Source organism: Gouania willdenowi, chromosome 11, assembly GCF_900634775.1.
Source record: "Gouania willdenowi chromosome 11, fGouWil2.1, whole genome shotgun sequence".
In the NCBI taxonomy this organism is placed as follows: domain Eukaryota; kingdom Metazoa; phylum Chordata; class Actinopteri; order Blenniiformes; family Gobiesocidae; genus Gouania; species Gouania willdenowi.
Genome location: NC_041054.1, coordinates 28,302,568 through 28,323,202, shown reverse-complemented (window position 1 = coordinate 28,323,202; position 20,635 = coordinate 28,302,568). Strand labels below are relative to the sequence as shown.

The window sequence follows — 20,635 nt, the reverse complement described above, 5'->3', positions numbered from 1 at the left end:
TGCTAAATCAAATGTAAACACAAGTCAATGACTTGACCTTTTTCTGTATTTGGATCAGTATACTAAATATTAATACTTCATAGCAGAAAGAAGTAAAAAAGTATACTAATGTACAAGTATAAGCTTTAGTATTAGTGTAAGTCTAAGTATTATGTACTTATGTACTATTCTTTATACTTTTCAGTATAAGCCAAGTATATTTCACTATACTTCTCTTAAATATATAAAATATACTATACAAAAAGTACACTTCAAATATACTGCCTCAGTTTTAGTATTAAATAAGTATACTTGTACACTTGAATAAACTACTTTTTGCTAAGCGTAGGTTCTTCTGTCATTTTGTATATTTTTCTCTCACTTTGTGAATTCTTGGAATATGTTTGTTTTACGTGATTTTGGAGTCATTTTATCAATTTTGTTGCCGCTTTGTACTTTTAGTTTAATTTGTGTTGTTTTGTATGTTATGAATCATTTTGTGCATTTTCATGAGACATTTTTTATTCTTTTTCTGTGCATTTGTAGTTGGTTTTTGGAGTACATAATTATCATCCTTGTGTTCATGTTTTCCTTTTGTGCAACTTTTTGTCATTACCTCCACCAAGGATTTCCACAAACATAACCTAAGGTATTATTCCCTTTGTGTGAAGACTTCTTATTCTTACATTTTCAATAATGTTACAGTGTCTGTAAAGGTAGAGGTGCAGTTAGTGCTAAGTGTAGGTTATTAGTTATTTAATAATGATTTAAAGGTTTGGTTGTTATTCTAATTCCTGCTGATAAATGTTGATCATGTGACCCTCAGATCAGATACAATCACATGTTTGTGGCCCCGCCCCCTGTGATAAAAATGTCCCGTCTCTGCAGATGATCCAACATGGTGTCACTGCATCTCTTCCTACATTCCTCTGAGGAACTGGAAGCGTTAGCATCATGTCACTAATGCTTGTGCTCTATATGTTCTGTCAATTGAAAGGAGGAAGTCCAATCTGCAGGCTGTGGAGAACCTGTAATATCCTCAAACAGCATGCAATCACATGACCAAGCCTCTTTCCATTCAGATAGAAATAGATGTTATTTTATTCTTGTTTTTCTGCATCTATTACTGAAGCCTTCCTCTGTAAGGCTACCAGGGGGCTGCAGGAGGTAAAGGTAATAAAGCATGGAAAACCATGATGTGCTGTCAGCACACCTCATCCTCCAGAGAGGACGGGGCAGATTACCAGTATGTCCTGGCATCCCAAGGAGATCCAGATGAACTGAGGCCGACTGACAGTGGACACACAGCGCCCTCTGCTGGAAACAAACCAGTGCTGCTGGTTTTTCTAAAAGCTTTAATCTTCTAGTAAAACACATTACAAAGTCCGTATTCAAATATGTTTTCATGTTAAATTAAAACTTTGAAAAGTGTTTTTCACCATCAAAAAACAGGCTTCGCCAGTGGAAACCAAATAAATAAGACATGACTTTACAGAACTGATTTACAGGCAAGTCTGACACATGAAGCAAAAGTATTTATAAATATTTACATCACAACGACCAGCAGCAGCTCACAGGGGGAAACGTCACCATGTGCAGCACAGGTCTTCATCCAAGCCCTGCCATGACGTCACACAGTGCAAAGAAAGATTCAAAAACAGCAAAGGTCACCACATCACACAGTTGCTAGTCCAACGCTGCTTTGTTCTTTGTTCTCAGGCTCAGAGATGGTTTATGACATCAGAACAAGAGTCATTGTTCCCACAATAGTTCACGTTTTATGGTCATGAGCAAGAATTTTTTTTAAAAAGAAGCTTCGGAGCATCCACGTTGATTAGAGACCAGTTTCTGTCCAAACATCTAAAAAACAAAAAATAAAGTGCTTATTTGAAGAAAAGAGCGATTCATTTGGATTTCAAACTAAAATACATCAAGACTGGGTGTGTTTTAAATGTCCCACTAACATACTATACACTCCACAAAGTATATACTGTCTACTATATACTACAAATATGGTTAGGACCATGAGTGTTCACTGAAGTATACTTCCAAGTTTCCCAAGATGCAAGTGACCAAGTAGAATACCAACATGTGCTCATTTGATCCATAAAACTCATGTAAACATATTTCATGTTTGATTTTTAGCTTGAAGCCAGTCCTAGGACCAATTTACATTCCGCTCGCAATGCATCATGGGACGGTTGAGTATGACTAGTGTGCCCACTGTGCATACTTTAAAAAAATGTCCCCATAGAGCATACATCCTGGTATTTCTTGCATACTCAAAATTTCATATTATCTAATGTGAACGCACTACATACTCATTTAGACGTCAAACCTAGTATGAGTAGTACGTTAGTATGACATTTACAACACATTGGCTGTGTTATAAATGCTAACCCACTACTCATACTAAGGCTGACCGGCTAAAAATCAAACATTCCCTTTTCAAAATAAAAGCCTCTTCTTGTCTTCCATTTGTTTTGTTTTTTCACTCTTTTGTAAATAGGGCTCTTGTTTTGAAGTTTACAGGAAGTTTAGTCAGTACCACAATGGAGGGTCTCTGAAAATCTCTGAAATGTGTCATGATTCTCTGTTATTTTTGTGTATTTTGTAGTGATCCTGTGCATTTTTCTCTCTTATTTTTGTGTGTTTTTGTTGTCGTTTTGTGAGTTGCTGGTATTATTTAGTATGATTATAATTTTTAATTCAAAATAAACATAATAAAACCCCATATTTTTAATGCTTTTATTTGTTAATTTTAATCTCTCTCTCTCTCTCATTTGAAAAACAGTGGTATAGTAGACAGTATATACTTGTTGATTTTGTAGTGTATAGTAAGGAGTATGCCATTTACAACACAGCCAGTGACTGAAGCTCAGTACAGATAAAGCCAGTGTTGTTCTATGTTTGAGCAGCTCTATTATTATCACATGTAGTCAACTTTGGTTTACTAATGTACAAGAACACTTTAGTCCAGTAAACAGCTTCACTAGTACTACTAGTTAAGTATTCTATGTTAATTATGGGGGCGAGAACGTAAATTCAGGCTTCTCATTAGCTTTTGAAAATATTCCAACCAATCAAAGAGCTGGATTTAATTATAATCCCTCCTACTTCTTTTACAACAGGTATTTTGGCTTTACTAGTACTACTAGTGAGATGTTAGGTTTACCAGTGGTACTAGTTTTACAAATTTAGATTTGGTGCACTAGACCAGTGGTTCTCAACCTTTTCAGCCTGTGACCTCCAAAATAAAGGTTTCAGAAACTGTAGCTGAAGGTGGATGAACACAGACATGAACATTGAAGAACAGTCATGAGGCATCGTAAAGATGGAAATTCTTGTTCTAATCAGAAATAAAATGGGTTAAAAGTGACCCAAAAATGGTGGAAAAGGTGTAGAATTGTGATTTTAAAAACTACAAAAATTGGATAAAATTTGCAGATTAGAGTGGCCAAAAATGGAGGGTGTAACATAAGAAGTAGGAACAATTAGTTAAAACCGGCAAATAATGGGCATGACAAATCGTGAATGTGGTTAAATTGGCAAAAATAAGCATGAAATATGGTGAAAAGAGGTTAAAATTGACACTAATGAGTCAACATGTGACATTAGGTGGAAAATTGGTGGAAAGGGTTTAGAAATGCTTAACTCGTCTTGAAAGTGGAAAAAATGTGCAAAAACAAGATTGAAATTTGATGGAGAAGTGGCAGTGATGGGAATAATGTAACAAAAATGCATTAAAAGGAGCAAAAATATGGCAAGAAAAAGTGATGGAAATAGGTTAAAATATGGCAAGTTTGGTCATGGTGTAGTTGCAGAAAAAGGGTAAAAATAAGCAAAAATGTGCTCAAATAATTAATAAAATATTCTGTTTCTCGGTCGGCATCTTCCAGTGTCTTGCGACCCCAAATGGGGTCCTGAGTTTAAGGTTAAGAACACATGCACGAGTGTACAAGTAGACCTTACTAGTGACACATCATCTACTACGAGACAATTTTGTGCAAACAGTAACATCTACTCACCTCGTGCATCAAAGACCTTTCAGAGTAAAACAAGCCAGTAGTTAACTTAAAGTCTCACTTGTCGTAGTACTCATTGGCTGTTTTTAGTCTACTCGTAGTACTAATACTGCCAAGAGACTCGCTAATGATACGAGTAGTGCTAATGTAAATGAAGTAGGAGGGATTATAATCAAATCTAGCTCCCTGATTGGTTGGAATATTTTCAAAGGCCAATGTGGAGCCTGTATTTGTTTTTCTGCACCCCCTTATTAGCATAGAAGACTAAGGCTAAAGTAGTCGTACTGGTGACATTAATGGTAAGCCGTTTGAACATAAATGTGATATCAGACATGTCAACCATTATTAAGCTCTATTAGTGCTCAATTTAAGAAGACATGTACTCAATTTTGGTTCACAACTGCGCAAGTAAAAAGTGTCACTAGTTAGCATCATATGCTAATAAGGGGGCGAGAAAAGTAGAGTCAGGCTTGCCATGGGCTTTTGAAAATATTCCAACCAATCAGAGAGATGGATTCATTATATTCCCTCCTATTTCATTACATTTGGCTTTACAGTACAGTTTAACTAGGGTTGATATCACTAATATTAAACGGTTATCTATAGTCATGGTAGGGGTCAGATATAATTGTAAAATTGATAATTATAACAATTATAATTGTATTTTAAAAAATCTGTTGCAATCATAGTTGTAATTAAATTGTAATCGAGTTTAGATAATTTACTTTGTAATTGTCATGAAAATTCTATAAAAATTGTCCATTATAATTTAACGCTAAACTATTGAACCATGTTACAGTTCTATGTACAGTTCTACACATATGTAGTTAAATATTAAAATATGTTTCATTTCAAGCTTTCCCACATTTGACCATTAAAAAAAATTAAAACCTATGTTTTCATTGATTAGGAAGCCTAACAAGGTAACCAAGAGACAGGACCCGTTATCATTAAAAATATATGTAACTGGAAAAAATGCTGGTCACTGTAATCATAATTTAATTGTAATTGAACATCGATAATTGAAAATGTAATTGTAAATAAAAAATGATATTAACTCCAACCCTGTTTATATATAGTTGTTGTTGAACAGTCACTCATGAAAGTCTGTCATAAACCATCACTTTCTTTCTAACTTCTTTTTCTGTTCAATGTCTCATTTAATCTAACCCGACGTACACACACACACACACACACACACACACACACACACACACACACACACACACACACACACACACACACACACACACACACACACACACACACACAAGAATAGACTCTATAGATGTGTAAAAGTAGAACACGTAGTGGGGTCCACGTCGCCCCCTACCTGCTGTGCTGGGTAAAGTCAGACTCATTGCTCCTTGTGTTCCTCCTGTGTGTTTTCTTCTATCACCACGATCTGAACTCCCGACAGCTGTCCGTTGGCATCCAACTGCAGGCCCTGAACGCCCTGAGTCTGCGCGTCCGTCGCCATGGTTACCTCCATCCCACCGTCCCTGCCCATGTCCCCGCTCAGCTGCACCTCCATCACCCCCATGGTCTGGTTGACGGGGGCCGGGTTGATCTCGATGACGGTGTGCTCCTGACCCGCCTCCACCTCTCCTCGCACCACCTCCTGTTGCACCAGCATGGTGCCGTCCACCATCTGGCCTTCCATGGGCACCACCTCGGCGCCACCCCCCACCTGCTGGCTCATCTGCAGCAGCTCCATGGGGTTCACTACGGTGCCCAGCTGGCCCGAGTCCTGCACCGCCGTGGTCCCCAGCAGCGTGAGGCCCGATGACGGGTGCAGGGTGATGGCATCCGTCTTACCATCACCGGACACCATGTAACGCGTGAAGAACTGGGAGCCGGCAGGCAGCAGAGTAACGGTGTTGGAGGACTGGCCGAGGGAGGCGATGGGGAGGCCGGTGACGGTGATGGGCTGACCCACGGAGGGCAGGGAGATGGGGGAGAGGACGGTGAACTGCTGCGGCTGCAGGGCGGCCTGCTGGCTGAGGGTGGAGGTCAAGAGGGTGGTGGTGGATGCAGGACGCTGCAGACGAGGCCTCTTGGATGGACGCTTGGTGGGAGTTTTGTTCTTAGCCGGCTGTGGGGAGAAAAGGAGCGCTCGCACCTGCTGCTGCTTCCTCTGCTCCTCCAACTGCACCTCCAGGTCTGCAGAGAACACACGTCTTGGTTAGAAACACAGAACAGGAAGCAGACTTTCATTAGGGCTTCTGATTTTGGACAGAAAAAGTAAAATCAGGCCCCGACATGACAAAGAAATGCCTCACATGCATTGAGGCTGCAACAACAAATCCATGAAATCGACTATTAAAAGCGTTGGCAGAAGATTTCATCATCGATTCGATGCGTCGTGCGATTAATGTGTCACTGACGCAGAGCCGTTCACTTCATCTGCAGAGCTTTGTGTGTGGGTGCACGAGTGTGTGTGTGTGAGCGCACAAGTATTTGTATGTGCGTGCGTGCACAAGTGTGTGCGAGCACGAGTATTTGCAAGTCTGCGCGCATGTATTTCTGTGTGTGCGTGCAAGAATGTGTGCGCACGAGTGTTTGTGTGTGCCCGTACAAGTGTAGTGTTTGTGTGTGATTTGCGTGTGCACATGTTTGTGTTCGCATATGTGAGAAATACTTTATTTTAGTTCTATCATTTTAAGCAGGTTATAAATATGCTTTATACAGGTACATCTAAAAAAATTAGAATATCATGAAAATGTCACTCATTTCTGAAAGTTCATGAGAGAGTGAAAGCCTTTATTTCTTGATATTTTGATGATTGTCTTATATGTAATGAAAACCCAAAGTTCAGTATTACATAAGATCAATAAAAAAAGGATATTTCAAACAAAAATGTAAGGCTTGTGAAAAGTATTTTCATTTCTATGCACTCAATATTTGATTGGGCCTCCTTTTGCATGAATGACTGTATCAATTCAATTCAATTCAACTTTATTTGTATAGAATACAGAAGATGGGAACAGCCAAGCAGCGCATCTCAGACCTCGGACACGTCGGAGGCAACAGCACCTCGGCTAAAAGGTCTGGAAGATGAGCTGCACAAGGTATTGGATCGTCTGTAAAACTTTGAAAACCAAAGTCGACGTTAGAACCTGAGAATTGTTGGTCTTAACGAAGGCACGCAGAGCCGCCGCGCACCGGTTGAGTTTTTTGAAAAGTGGATATCAGTGGTCTCGGGCATGCAAACCGGCCGCATTAAGCTCGACAGAGCCCATCGCACGAGCCCACCGATAAGACTTTTTAATAAAGAGGAGCCAAGAGCTGTCCTGGTGAGGTTGCATGATTATACCAAAACACAGAAAATCCTGCAACCAGCCAGAAACAGAGGCACACTAAGCATCAACGGCAACAAAGTATCATTCTCCCAGGAGTTTTCTATGGAGGTTGTGAGGAGGAGGAAGGAGTCCGCCAATGCTCGTAAACAGCTGAGAGAAGCTGGGATAAGATCATTTCTGTACCCCGCTGTCAAAGTTTTCCATCCCGACGGCACCAGCTCCTCATTCTCCACCACAAAGGAAATTGACAAACAAAATGACTACATCTGAATAACCTCTGATTGTCTGGTTAACCACATTTGGACAGCTCCAGGTATGACCTAAATACAACATGAACAATGTCCTAAATGCCTTAAGACGAGTGCTCTGTATTTCAAGGTAATTTTTTTTCTCTCTTACAATGTGATATGCTGGTCCTACGGGGAAAGCTGTTCTCTCTTGTGCTTTTTTTGTTCATTAACAGTACATCTAGGTACATTTATTTATTTTTTTACTTTTCTTCTAAGTTTTATTCTGAGGGGAGTGTACATTCATAATGCACTCTTCAGCGCTTCTGGGCTTTTTCGAGTTCTGCTCAGAACACTTTTCTGTTTGTTAAACTTTATTCTACATTTCAAGCTGCAGACTGGTTAAACTTGATGGTGACATACAATTCATAATATAATTGGGGGTTAATGGTTATTAAGATATGTACATGGAATATCCGGGGCTCTAATAATGTAGTAAGGAAGAAGGCTGTCCTAAAGTATTATTATTATTAGGTACACATGACATTACAAATATAAACAAAGCACTATCAGACTTTATTTGGAATGGCAGGAAACCAAAGGTTAAACTAGCAAGATTACAACTTCTAATGGAGCAGGGCAGATGGGGCCTTCCTAACATAGAATACTATGTGCTATCTTTACAAACCAGGATTATCTCAGCGTGGGTGAATGGAAGCACAGACTCCCCCTGGTTAGACATAAAATCATTTTTATGTAAACCCCTCTCTCCTGTGAACCTACTGGGCAAAAGCCTGAAGGAAATTCCACACACAGCTAAGAATAACCCATTGCTAACCAATGTATTGTGGGCATGGAAGAAATGTGTGAAAATATTCAATAACATTCATCCTCTCTCCCTCTTAACAACATTGGTAGATAATACAGAGCTCTCACCACAGGGAACAGGACCAAACTTTACACTTTGGCAAAAAGTGGATATTGTTAGAATCCTTGACCTCTTTGAGAATGGAACATTTAAAATGCTTGAGTCATTGAAAGATCAATATCATATATCAAATAAAGACTTTCACAAATTTTTACAGGTAAGGCGCTTTATGTATACAAACAACAACTCATTGGAAATCATAAACGACTCACACTTACTGGATCGATTTTTTATTGGGTGTAAGCAACAAATTTTATTCTGAGATATTGAGCTTGAACCTGAGTAAATTGTCATGCTTAAGGACATCCTGGTGTACTTTGCTTAAATGTGTAATATATGATGATGTGTGGGATGAGATCTTATGGCTACCTTCCAGAATTTAGATTTGCAACAGATAAAGAATTACAGTATAATATCTATAGTAAGTATAGAACGGGAACCAAATGTAAACCTTGCATAAGCACAAGGTTGCACTGTTTGTGGAAATGTAAAAAAATTTAAACATTCTGGAAGCAGTATGTTTAAGTTTTAGCAAAGCAACAGGTCAGCAGGTGTCAGTAAACCCACTTATGTGTCTGCTTGGGAAGATCCCTTCCTCTCTAAAAAACAATGAAAACGTAATCCAGTCGCTTTTAATGCTAGCAAGAAAAGCAATCATGGTAAAGTGGGTCGGAGAGGACCCTCCTCCTTTCTCTGTGTGGAAATCTCTGATCTCAGAGGTTGTGACTCTGGAAAAACTTGGACACTGCATCAATAGAAGGACTCGTCTTTTTCTGCAGGAAAGGAGGAGCCGCTGGAACTTTTGGGACTCAATTACTGTATAACCTGGATTTAAATATGTAACTTTATTTAATCTTTTTTTTTTTATCACTGAACAGAAGACACGAGTTTGATTTGGGTTTGAACATGAACATATTGTATTGGTAAATGTCACCATACTGTATGGGCAAATACGTAAATGTTGCATTATTTCATTGTGCTATTGATGCAACATACTTTATTATATAGACCAGTCTCTATTATTGTTGTTGTTGCAGTATTAATGTTTGTTCACTGTGTAATGTTTGAAAAATTTGTTTCTATGAAAACTAAAATTGTAATGCACAGAATATACACAAAAGAAAAAAACCATCATGTAAACGTGGCCAACCTCTCCAATTTGACGCTACAGATGCACAAAATACTTTTATCACGTGAATTCGCACTGCTTGAGTTTTGCAGCACAATTTGTGAAACGTGTGTTGCAAAACAGATTTGTACTTGTTGATGTTCATAGCTCTAAAAGTAATAATGCTTCAAAATGAATGTTCCTATCAATTATTGATGTACTCAAGTCTGTAATAACTTCATACCAAATATTGAATTTTGCACCTTATTTTTGAAAAAAAATGCATACTTGGTGTTTTTGTTATTGAAAACAAAATTGTGTTTTTATGACAGAAAGGGATTAAAAACATTAGAAAATACAGAAATACAGTATAATGAAAACTTTTATATTTATGGTTAAGTGTGGGGTTGTTGAAAAGATATGATGTGAAATACTTTGTGTTTTTATCAATAGAAAAAAAATGATGTTTTTATGACAGAAAGGGCATAAAAAACATTTTTAAAAATACAGAAATATCATGAAACTTTATATCTATGTTAGATCTGGAGCTGTTGAAAATATCTGATGTGAAAAAAAGTGGGAAAAAATATTCATAACATTCACAACATTTTTACGACAGTTTTATGAATGGTACCATTTTGGTACCGAAGCTCAAAGAGTAACGTTTTTTTAAAGGTGCCCCAAAGGTTACGTAGAGTATTGAAACACATACTGTGCTGCATCCATCTTTTATCCTCTCTAATTTGCATCGATTTTTAGCCGATTTAGGATATATCCTTACATCCCAAGAGATATTCTCCCAAAACTTCCTGATTTTAAATAAAGACAGATCAGAGAAAAAGTAACGAGTCAGATTGATTTTTTTCATCTGCTTCCTGTGAAGGCAGAGGATCAAAGGCCCTATCTACAGTACATAGCTGCAGTAACAAAGGCAATCTCAGGTGACTGGACCAACACAGTCCACCTGATGACCTTTGATGACACGCCTGGTTTTCAAAGACCAACTTGAAGAGGTCCAGATACAGGCTCAGTTTGTCTGTGAATCATTGCTGCCACTGTGTGATGGTAAGTGTGACCTTTTCTAAAGACAATTCTTGATTATCCTTTGGAAGTGAAACAGCAGAATGAGCATGAGCATCACTTTCCTGCAGCTACATCCCTGATTCTGTTAATGAATGTCACAGTGCTGTGATACAATAGGTCTGAATGTTAATTAGAAACACTTCTATTAAGTCACAGTCACGCTTGCTCGCTGTCGTAATTAAAGTGATGTATTGTGTCTGAACAGATGAAGACTCTACATTCCAAACATCCAAACTAAACAGACATTAGATTGAAACACTCACTGCTGAGCGTGCTGAGGACCTGCTCCTGGCTCGGGTCCGTCTCCTGCCTCCTCCTCTCCAGGATCCTCTTCACTGAGTCCAACAGGCCGAACACTTGAGCGAGGTTACTCAGCACCGCCACCTCTACCAGACAGGAATCTGGGATCAGTGCGGCAATCAATCAAAGGGTCACTGGGTCAGTCAGAACCAAGGAACTCATGAAGCTGGTAATAGTGGGAAGCTTTAAGCCTTCATTTCTGTCTGTGCCTTGGTCACGCCTTTCAGCCATCAGCACAAACTGGTGAAAAGTTGATGTACCTGCGTCCTGTAAGGCTGCCGCGTCCCTGCGCTGCTGCACGCCGTTCAGCAGCTCCAGCAGCTCCGAGTTGATGTTGGTAACCACCTCTCCCAGAAGACCCACGTCAGCGATGCCTTTCCAGAAGTTCAGCGTGTCCTCTGCAGGAAAACCAGTGAGTCTGAATTAGTTTCAACTCTTAGGGGCAGATTCAATAAAGGTTTAGGGGTATTAAAACATATGCAAACGTCATATGTTTTAATACCCCTAAAACGCTAATAAGCCGTACAAACCCGAGGGAATCAGGAGTGCACGGCTGCTGCGCATTGCAATGCACCTTCAATTCATTTAGCGCGTTTCCCTAATGAATACGTATAGAAGGCGAAGCTCAAAAGGGGAGGGCGGAAATGAAAAATAATAATGCAGGAGAAGCAATGCAATTCATCAAAGCTGGACTTCATGGCTGCCTCTGTATTTCCATATAAATTAAGCACGGCCCACGACCAGGTGGTAACTGTCAAAGCTTTTTACGCAGTGATGGCAGCAGTGATATTTGTGAGGGGAGAGGAAAGATGACCGAGGGATGGCATTTTCAGACCTCGAGTTAATATATTTGGGATGAATTAACTCACAATTTTGAGGTGTTAAAACATTTCCTGTTTCGTCTCCCCACCGTGGCTGGGGAAACACAACGAAGATCCGCACTCTCCATGGCCGGAGGCTGCTTCTCCTCTGGGGATCACTCCCATACACGTCACGCTTGTTAAAGATGGTACCGCATAGTGAGAACAGGCCATTTTGTTGTTGTAGAGCTGCACTTTATTATCTGGCTGCACTATAAACATAAGCTCTCTAGCTGTCCCGGTCGGCGTGTCGGACTACCCATAGGCACACGCGCACACATCTCCGCTCAGCAGCTCACTCTCACACACGCAAATCGGACGCACGCATGCATCCCTGTCACTGACATTCACGCACATTTCCCCACTGTGAGATGAATAAAGAATCTAACACCTCCAATTCTGCTGCTTCAAATTTATTTTTTTCGCTTCCTCGCACTCAGCTCTCCTTTACGATCCATGTTCAACATAACACGTACAAAAGGTTCATTTAAATAGGGCGGTCTCCACCACTTCTGCACGTGCACTAATGATAGCTGCAATCTTAGTGAATTCCTCACAGCAGGTGAGGAAACTGCATCACCAAAGGATTTAGTAAAGCAACTGGTTTACCACCCTTTATTTCACATATTAGTGAATCTGCCCCTTAGTGAGCAAGGGATGGAGTAAGAAATAACTCTTTAAAGGGTATCTGTAGTAGAAATGTATATAACAAAAATGTGTTTAATATATTACCAATAAACAAAATATGTGCACCTTTTTATAAAAAAAAAAAAAAATCACATGTAAAAGAATACTAGAACAAAGCTGCCAATTTACAATAGTAAAAGTGTATAAAATTATACTATATAAACAACAGATTAAACAACAACGGTATAACCTTCAGGGAAAACATTCAAAAAAATGTAACTTATATTCTGAATCAGAAAAGGTAGTGAGAATACTTTTTTTCAAAGTGTACCTATAGAAATAATGTATAACAAAAAATGTGTTAAAGGTATTTCCAATAATCAAAAAATGTGCAAGTTTTTATTTAAATATGATGCATGTTCATTGATCTACATGGCCTTAAAACAAATGGTGCATTGTGGGAAGTGTAGTTTTTCTGTTGGCTCTGGGCGCTAAAGGCTGGGATACAAGGTGTGATTTTTTCAGTCGTTGTACTCAGCTCCAGCTCAAACTGTGCGACTCAGACTCAGAGCCCGAATGTGAGCAGCTCATGATGCATGTTCTCACACTGTACGGACCGACACTCTGACACAATCTGACTGCTCACACTGTACGTCCATACACGACACATCAGGGTCTTGTTTCCGGAAATGCAACGTACAAATTAGAAGAAGAAGAAGAACACTGAAGCGTCACCATTAAAACAGACGAAGAAGAAAAATCCGGAAGTGGAGAGATGCTCGCAAATCTCGGCAAAAAGAGCTTTAAAAAAGAAAAGACGGCAACATGATGGACCAGGAGCTGGACAGACGTGGGCAGTACAGTCCATCAATTTTACAGCGGTCCTACGGTGTTCAAGCATGCGCAGTGTGAGCGTTTACGGTAAGCCGGTCCATGGCACTGCTTCAACTGTGAGATACCCTCACGAGGAGCGACTGGATTTCAAACATGTTTGAAATCCTTACGACCTACGATTGCTGATCAGGAGCTGGTCGTGAGGTGTTAATTGCTTCTCGTGACCCCATGTATACTACACGATGCACAACACACGATCTAGCAGAGACTCGCACAATCCCACAAAATAGTCGCCCGAGTCGAAAATCGGCTCAAAATGGGCCAAAAATCGCACAGTGTATGCCTGCCGTAAGCAGTCGTGTGTAACCTCTCCCTCAGTGATAAAGTGCAGCATCCAGGTTGTATGATAGGAGAGGATTAAATATCACCTTTCTCACCAACTACCTGCTTCTTGTGTGAATTAGCCTAATGGCCAGAGCTGTTATTAGCAGCAGAAATGAGCCATGGCTGAGTAGTTAGGTGTTGGAAGTGCAAAAATATGTCTAGCACCTGCGATTAAAGCTGCATGAAAGGATATCTGTTCATTGACGGGATGATGCTCTACTACCTCTGAGGACCAGCACCTGATGAACTCCTGACAGAGTTTATCATTTAGCCACAAGGAAATAAGAGGGATCAATATGGTGGAGGTGGGGTTTGTGCCATGACACCCCCCGGGCCCATAGTATCCCCTGTAAGCAGACACACAGTAGTGCTCTGAACGTTTAGAAGTTGCATTGAAGGACTTTCTATGAAGGAATTCTGTCAGGACCACGTCTGGCTTCAGACGTATCTTTGGCTTCATGCCCATTAGCTTAGCCTTCAGATCCCTCTCATAGCAGCTTGGTTTGAAGCGGTCCTCACGTACCACTGAATTTGGTCCGAACGAAAACTAGTGTGTATCCCGTACCGATATTATGGAACCAACGTCTGGATAACTCTGACTTTACACTTCGCCATTGTTCAGAAACTGTAGACCAAAAGAAAACTGTTGCCTAGCAACAGCTAACAGGAATCAACAAACGTGAGTCATATACCGACCAAAATGGTGGCTCTCCATAGTTTATGCTCCATGGTATAAAATCGTTCTAAAAAGTCATTTTAATGTGTTTTTTCATAAAAAGGTTCACAAATTTTGTTTTTTGGGAATATACAGTTCCACTACAGATACCCTTTAATGTCATTGCACATAAATAAACAAAGCTATTTCATTTGCATAATGCACGTCCATTATGAACCTTTGCAGGTTTTCCTGACAGAAAAAAGTTTTCTCAGACCTGAGATCTCACTGGATTCCTTCTGGTCTGCAGACTCCGATGAGCTCGTGCTCCACTCCGTCTTTAAGCCCAAGACTTCGGCTTTGTCATCACCCGCTGAGCCGCCGTTACCCAGGACTACGTGACCTGGATCAGGGACCAAAAAACAAAGATTTAAGCACAAAAAACCCCACAATGATTCAAGCCCAGTTTATGGGAGGACAAACTTTGTATATAATTGTTTTGTAAATTCTCCTTTACAGAAAAAAAAAGTGTTTTTGTGTATTTCTGTTGTCCTTTAGTGTGTTTTCTTGAGTCATTTTGAGTCCTTTTGTAATTTTTTTCTTGCCCTTTTGTGTGTTTTACTTTTGGTCTTTTTTGCTGTAATTTAATTTGTTTTTAGAGTAATTTTGTGTATTTTTGTTGTACTACCTTTGGAGAGTTTTTGTGTGTTATTTTATGGGTTTTTGAGAATAATTTTGTGTAATTTGTTGTCCTTTTGTGCACTGTCAAAATTATTACGTATTTTTGTTGTACTGTATTTTCTGACATATAGGATGCTTTTTTTTCATTTAAAGTTGAGGGTTTGGCCGATGTGGTGGTGCACTATGTGTGGATTTTTCAGTCAGTCAAACGTGTCCAGTGAAAGCGGGCGTCAGGAAACATCATGTATTTCTGTTGTAGCTTTGTTCATTTGTTGTATTTTTGCTTGCTTTTGAAGTCATTCTGGGTGTATTTGTGTGTCTTTGTTGCACTTTTGTTGTAATTGTGCGTGTGTATTTTTGTTGTTGTGTATTTTGTACTTGTATTTGTTTTTTGAGAAATTTGTATATTTCTGTTTTCGCTTGTGGGTTTTTGGAGCCATTTTGTGTTTGTTGTGTATTTTTGTTGTGCTTTTGTGTGATTTTGAAGTCATTTTGGGCCTATACTATGACACTGGTAGTACAGTGTTCTTTGTGTTTCATGTTTTGTGTGTTTGTGGTCAGTCGCTGGCTTTACTTTTCCTTTCCTTACGCCCTCTGCAGGCTGGAACAGGCAACAGCACCTTCCCCTGAATGTGACTGTGGAGGAGGAAGCTCTGTTCTCACCTTGGGAGGACGTGGGTGAGGTGATCCCGCTGCCATCCGGGGGAAAGCGAGCGTTGCTGATCAGAAGGTCGAACTTGGTGCTGCGACATGTGTTGGTGCACAGTGTGCTGTGCTGGTAAAAGTCCAGCTGCCCTGAATCCATCATTTTCCTGGAAAGCCAAAGAAGGGAGCGACATGAGAGAACGTTGGCTGGGAGTTCCATCGATTTCAACACTTTCAACAATTCTAAAGCCTTCCCTTTGTTCTAATTATTGATATGAACCCACAGTGTGTGCTGCACATACTATCAGAGTAAACCCTCCCACCTCAGCATGACTCCGCCCATCCTGATGGCTCTCTTCCAGTCTTTCAGAGTGGCTTTTCCTGAGATGTGCACAAACTGTTTGGGGCTGATCAGCTGCTCTTCATACTGATAAGAAACACACAGAGGAAGAATTAAGTTCAAATATGGGTTGGAAACAGCTAAATCTATTTTCAACTGAGAATTTCAGTTATTTAAAACATATTTAGAGTGATATTATAGACAAGAAAAAGGAAATATATAGACTTAAAACAAGCCAAAATATTTAAAGGAATCATCCACGGTCTAAAACCTTTGAAATGTCCTTATTAGACAATCTATTCCTAACAAAACACATTATTATACACCATATTTGTTTTATTAACTGTTAAAAATGGGACTACTTTACACTTTCAGAGCCTGTGTTCCTCCAGCTTGGAATCACGTGATTGATGATGTCACACGGCCACACTGCCTGTAAACATCTCATTTTTTTTTTTTTTGGAGTGAAGCGTTCAGCTGGATTATTAGATTATTTAGCAGCTTTTTTGGTCAAAATGACAACTTGTGCTGCTTTTAGTTGCTCTAAATAATCAGGAAAAGTTAAAGATGTCAATGTGAGGATTGCAAGATGGCGGCGTGAGGATAGGTTGTGCTTGTGGGTGCTGGCGAGACTTTTCACTTACATTATCACTTAACCCAACTAAAAACCACAGAACCAAGTGCTGATAAGCAGATTAACTTAAAATGAGCCTGAACAACTTCTTTTTGAGACAGGCAGACAAGCTACGCAAGAAAACCACTGCAGGAGACACTTCCGAAGAGAATGAAGAGGCGCAGAAGGCTAGTCAATCTAGCATTGATCAGGGTAGCTTGGAGGCTAGTATGGGTCAATGTATACGGGAGACACTGACTACAATGACGGCCAATGCTACCAAAGCGATCGACGAGAAGCTGGCACCACTACTGGAGCTGCTCAGGAAACATGGCTAGGCAAGGCAAATTTATTTGTATAGTGCATTTCATACACAAGGCAACTCAATGTGCTTTACATGATAAAACATTCAATTGTTTAAAATCAATAAGAACATTTAAAATCATCAGTAAAATCAATTCAAATCATCAACAAACACATTAAATCAACAACATGACCATTAATCTCTCTTAATCATACGCAGTAGAGAAAAAAAGTGCCTTTAACTTTGATTTAAAAATGTTCACATTAGATGCTGACTTCAGCTCTGCTGCAGTTTGTTCCACTTCTTTGCAGCATAACAACTAAACACAGCATCACCATGGTTACTGTGAGCTCTGGGCTCCACTATCTGACCTGTGTCCATAGATCTGAGAGACCTGCTGGGTTCATACCTGACTAACAGGTCACTGATGTATTCTGGACCAAACCCATTCACAGATTGATACACCAGCAGCAGAACTTTAAAGTCTATTCTGAGGCTGACTGGGAGCCAGTGTAAAGACTTTAAAACTGGAGTAACGTGTTCTGGTTAAGACCCGAGCTGCAGCGTTCTGAACCAGCTGTAGCTGTTTGATGGTTTTTTGGGGGATTCCTGTCAGAAGACCATTACAATAGTCCAGTCTGCTGGAGATAAAAGCATGGACCAGTTTCTCCTGATCTTTCTGAGTCATTAAACCTTTCACTCTGAAGATGTTCTTTAGGTGGTAGAAGCTGTTTTTGTGATAGATTTGATCTGACCGCTGAATGTCAGATCTGAGTCAATCAGAACACCAAGGTATTTGACTTGGTCTTTAGCTTTTAAAGATCCAGACTCAGATAATTGTTGACAGCAGTCCTCTTTTCCTTGATACCAAAGACAATCACCTCCATCTTGTCATGGTTTAGTTTAAGGACGTTTGCAAACATCCAGCAGTTTACTTCTTCTAAGCAGTCACACAACACCTCAATGTGACCATAGTCATCTGGGTTCAGTGATAGATATAGTTGTGTGTCATCTGCGTAGCTCTGATAATCAACCTTACAGTTCTGTAAAATTTGTCCTAAAGGAAGCATATAAAGACTAAACAGAAGGGGTCCAAGAACAGAGCCCTGAGGAACCCCACAGGACAATGATAATCTGTCAGATTCAAAGTTTCCAATGTTACAAAATAACTTCGCTCCTCCAAGTATGACTTAAACCATTGCATTACTTTTCCATTTAGTCCAACCCATGTTTGCAATCTGTGCAACAAAATTGTATGATCTACTGTGTCAAATGCAGCACTTAGATCCAATAGAATGAGAACAGATACTTTTCCTGAATCAGTGTTCAACCTTATGTCATTGATCACTTTGATAAGAGCAGTTTCAGTGCTGTGATGAGATCTTGGCCATGAATGGAAGGTTGCTGATTGGTCTATAGTTAGCCAGTATAGAGGCATCCAGTGTTCTCTTTTTTCACAGAGGTTTCACAGCAGCTACTTTTAGAGATTCTGGTACGGTGCCTGATTGGAATGAGCAGTTAATTATTTGACACAAATCAGTGACAATTGACTTTAGTTTTAAAGAAGTTTGAGGGTATTGTGTCAAGGCAACACGTTGATGGATTCATCTGCTGAACAGTATACTCTATTGTTTTTGGGTTCACTGTAATAAACTAACATTGGAGTTGACTCAACCCTCAGTGGTTGAAGCTGTTCAAGCTTTTTGTTATTTTGCTGGTTTGTTCTGATGTTTGACCTTATTGATTGTATTTTTTCATTGAAATATACAGCAAATTCATTGCAATTTCCAGCTGACAGTAATTCAGGGGCTATCTGATCTGGGGGGGTTGTGAGCTTTTCAATTACAGAAAACAATGTGCGGAAGTAGGCTGAACGAGTCTGAGAGGAGCATCACGACCCCTGAGGATGCAGCTGACTGACCAATGCAAAAGTAACAACCCTGGAGAAGACCGTGAATTACCTGGTCGAGCAAGTCGACGACCTGGAAATAAGGGGTAGTAGGAAGAATTCCGGATCGTGGGGCTCTCTGAAGGAACAGAGGGGACTAACCCGACGCAGTTTCTCGAGTGCTGGCTCCCTAAGTGCTACACATTAATGCTAAAGAAGGGCGACTCAAACTTGAGAGAGCACACCGCACTCTCGGCCCCAAACCCCACGCCTCACAGAGACAAAGTATATTTTTCATCTTTCACAAGGAGCAGAGAGGTTGCTGTTCTGATTTTTAAAAAATATCCCATTTAAAATATTGGATTGTATAAAGAGCGCATTGGGGTGCTATATACTTTAAAATGGCAATTTCCTCGCCAAAAAGTAGTCCTTTTAAAACATCTATAATCCACCAGGCCATCCAAAAAACCTTTTAACTACTGCTTTTTCCAAAGTTATTAACCTAGGTATTAGACACACTCTAATATGAGAAGACTTTAATTACCATCTCAATCCTATCATTAACAAATCACCTCCTGGTAAACTATCACTTTCTCCCCATGCCAAGTGTGTTAATGCATTTTGCGAAGACATGGATTATGCTGGTGTCTGGTGGGCACAACACCTCACAGATAAGGAATATGCTTTTTTTTCCAAATATTTAATTATCTACTAGGATTGACTATTTTTTGCTTCCTAAAACTACTATATTCAGTGACTTAGAGCTCAATAGGCCCAATTATTATTTCTGACCATGCTGCTGTTTTTTTTTTTTTTTTTTACAATATAATCGTTCGAGCCATTGGCGAATTAAACCCATTATATTAACAAATTAAAAGTGTCTTTCCTGTTTTAGTTTTTCTAACTACTGATTTAAATTCCACTAAAGACTCGTCATTATTGTGGAAAACATCTGAAGCCTTTTCTCGTGGCCTCATCATATCTTATACATCAGCTAAAAAGCGAAGGCAGGGTGAACAAAGGAAGATTCTTGAGTCTAGGTTGAAACGTGCTGCACCCATCTGCACAAAATAATAAAGAAGTATCTGCACTCAGATGCACCCTAGAAGCCCTTTTGACAGAGGAAGCCAAAATTCACATACGATTTGCAAAACATAAACTGTATGAATACGGGGACAAAGTGGGAAAGTAATTGGTATACTTAACATAAAACAAAAAAATGCAGATTCACAGTCAATTTCTTTGGTGATAAACAAACAAGGTGCACAACCATTTTACACCTTGAATATTAATAATGCATTTAAAAGCTTTTATGAAGACTTCTTTGAATCTTCCACGTTTGTCAAGAGGAGCAGAGAGCATGTTTGGATGTGCCAATATCAAAAAAATAAGTTATCGATGCAATTACAGGGTTACAATCTGGCAAGTACCCTGGTCCTGATGGTTTGAGTGTAGAATTTTACAAGGAATTGCATGATGTGCTGGTTGATCTTCTGCTGAACATGTATAACGATTCACATCTCAGGGGGACACTGCCTCAGTCTTTGAGAGAAGCTAATATTTCCCTGATTTAAAAAAAGGCAAACCCCCTGAAGATTGTACTTCATACCGGTCAATCTCGCTTTTAAATGTGGACATAAACATTTTGTCTAAGGTTCTAGCCAGCTGATTGCAGAAACTGCTACCAATTTTAATCAATGATGACCAATCTGGATTCATCAAAGGTCGAAATTCTGATAATAATATACGACAATTACTTTACACGATCCAATATTTTCATAAACACTCTAAAAGCGGTCTTGTGCTTTCTCTCGATCCGGAGAAAAATTACTACTTCATTAAGATACGATTT

General features: G+C 39.6%; 1 protein-coding gene across 10 annotated transcripts in view; it reads right to left on the bottom strand.

Annotated features, from left to right (window-relative positions):
- Positions 1–429: 429 nt before the first annotated feature.
- The window catches only part of gmeb1 (glucocorticoid modulatory element binding protein 1), a 29,362-nt gene continuing 9,156 nt past the window's right edge, over positions 430–20,635 (bottom strand). For 6 of the 10 annotated variants that reach the window (XM_028461784.1, XM_028461791.1, XM_028461788.1 and 3 more), the window contains 7 exons: positions 15,962–16,065; positions 15,657–15,805; positions 14,590–14,715; positions 11,213–11,350; positions 10,916–11,053; positions 5,338–6,167; positions 430–1,839 (listed from right to left, as the gene is read on the bottom strand). In XM_028461784.1, the coding sequence (XP_028317585.1) occupies positions 5,362–6,167; positions 10,916–11,053; positions 11,213–11,350; positions 14,590–14,715; positions 15,657–15,805; positions 15,962–16,065 (1,461 nt within the window). In that variant the 3' untranslated portion in view covers positions 430–1,839; positions 5,338–5,361. Of the gene's footprint in view, positions 1,840–4,973; positions 6,168–10,915; positions 11,054–11,212; positions 11,351–14,589; positions 14,716–15,656; positions 15,806–15,961; positions 16,066–20,635 lie in introns of those variants that run through there. The other 4 variants (XM_028461792.1, XM_028461793.1, XM_028461786.1 and 1 more) reach the window with 3 other exon arrangements.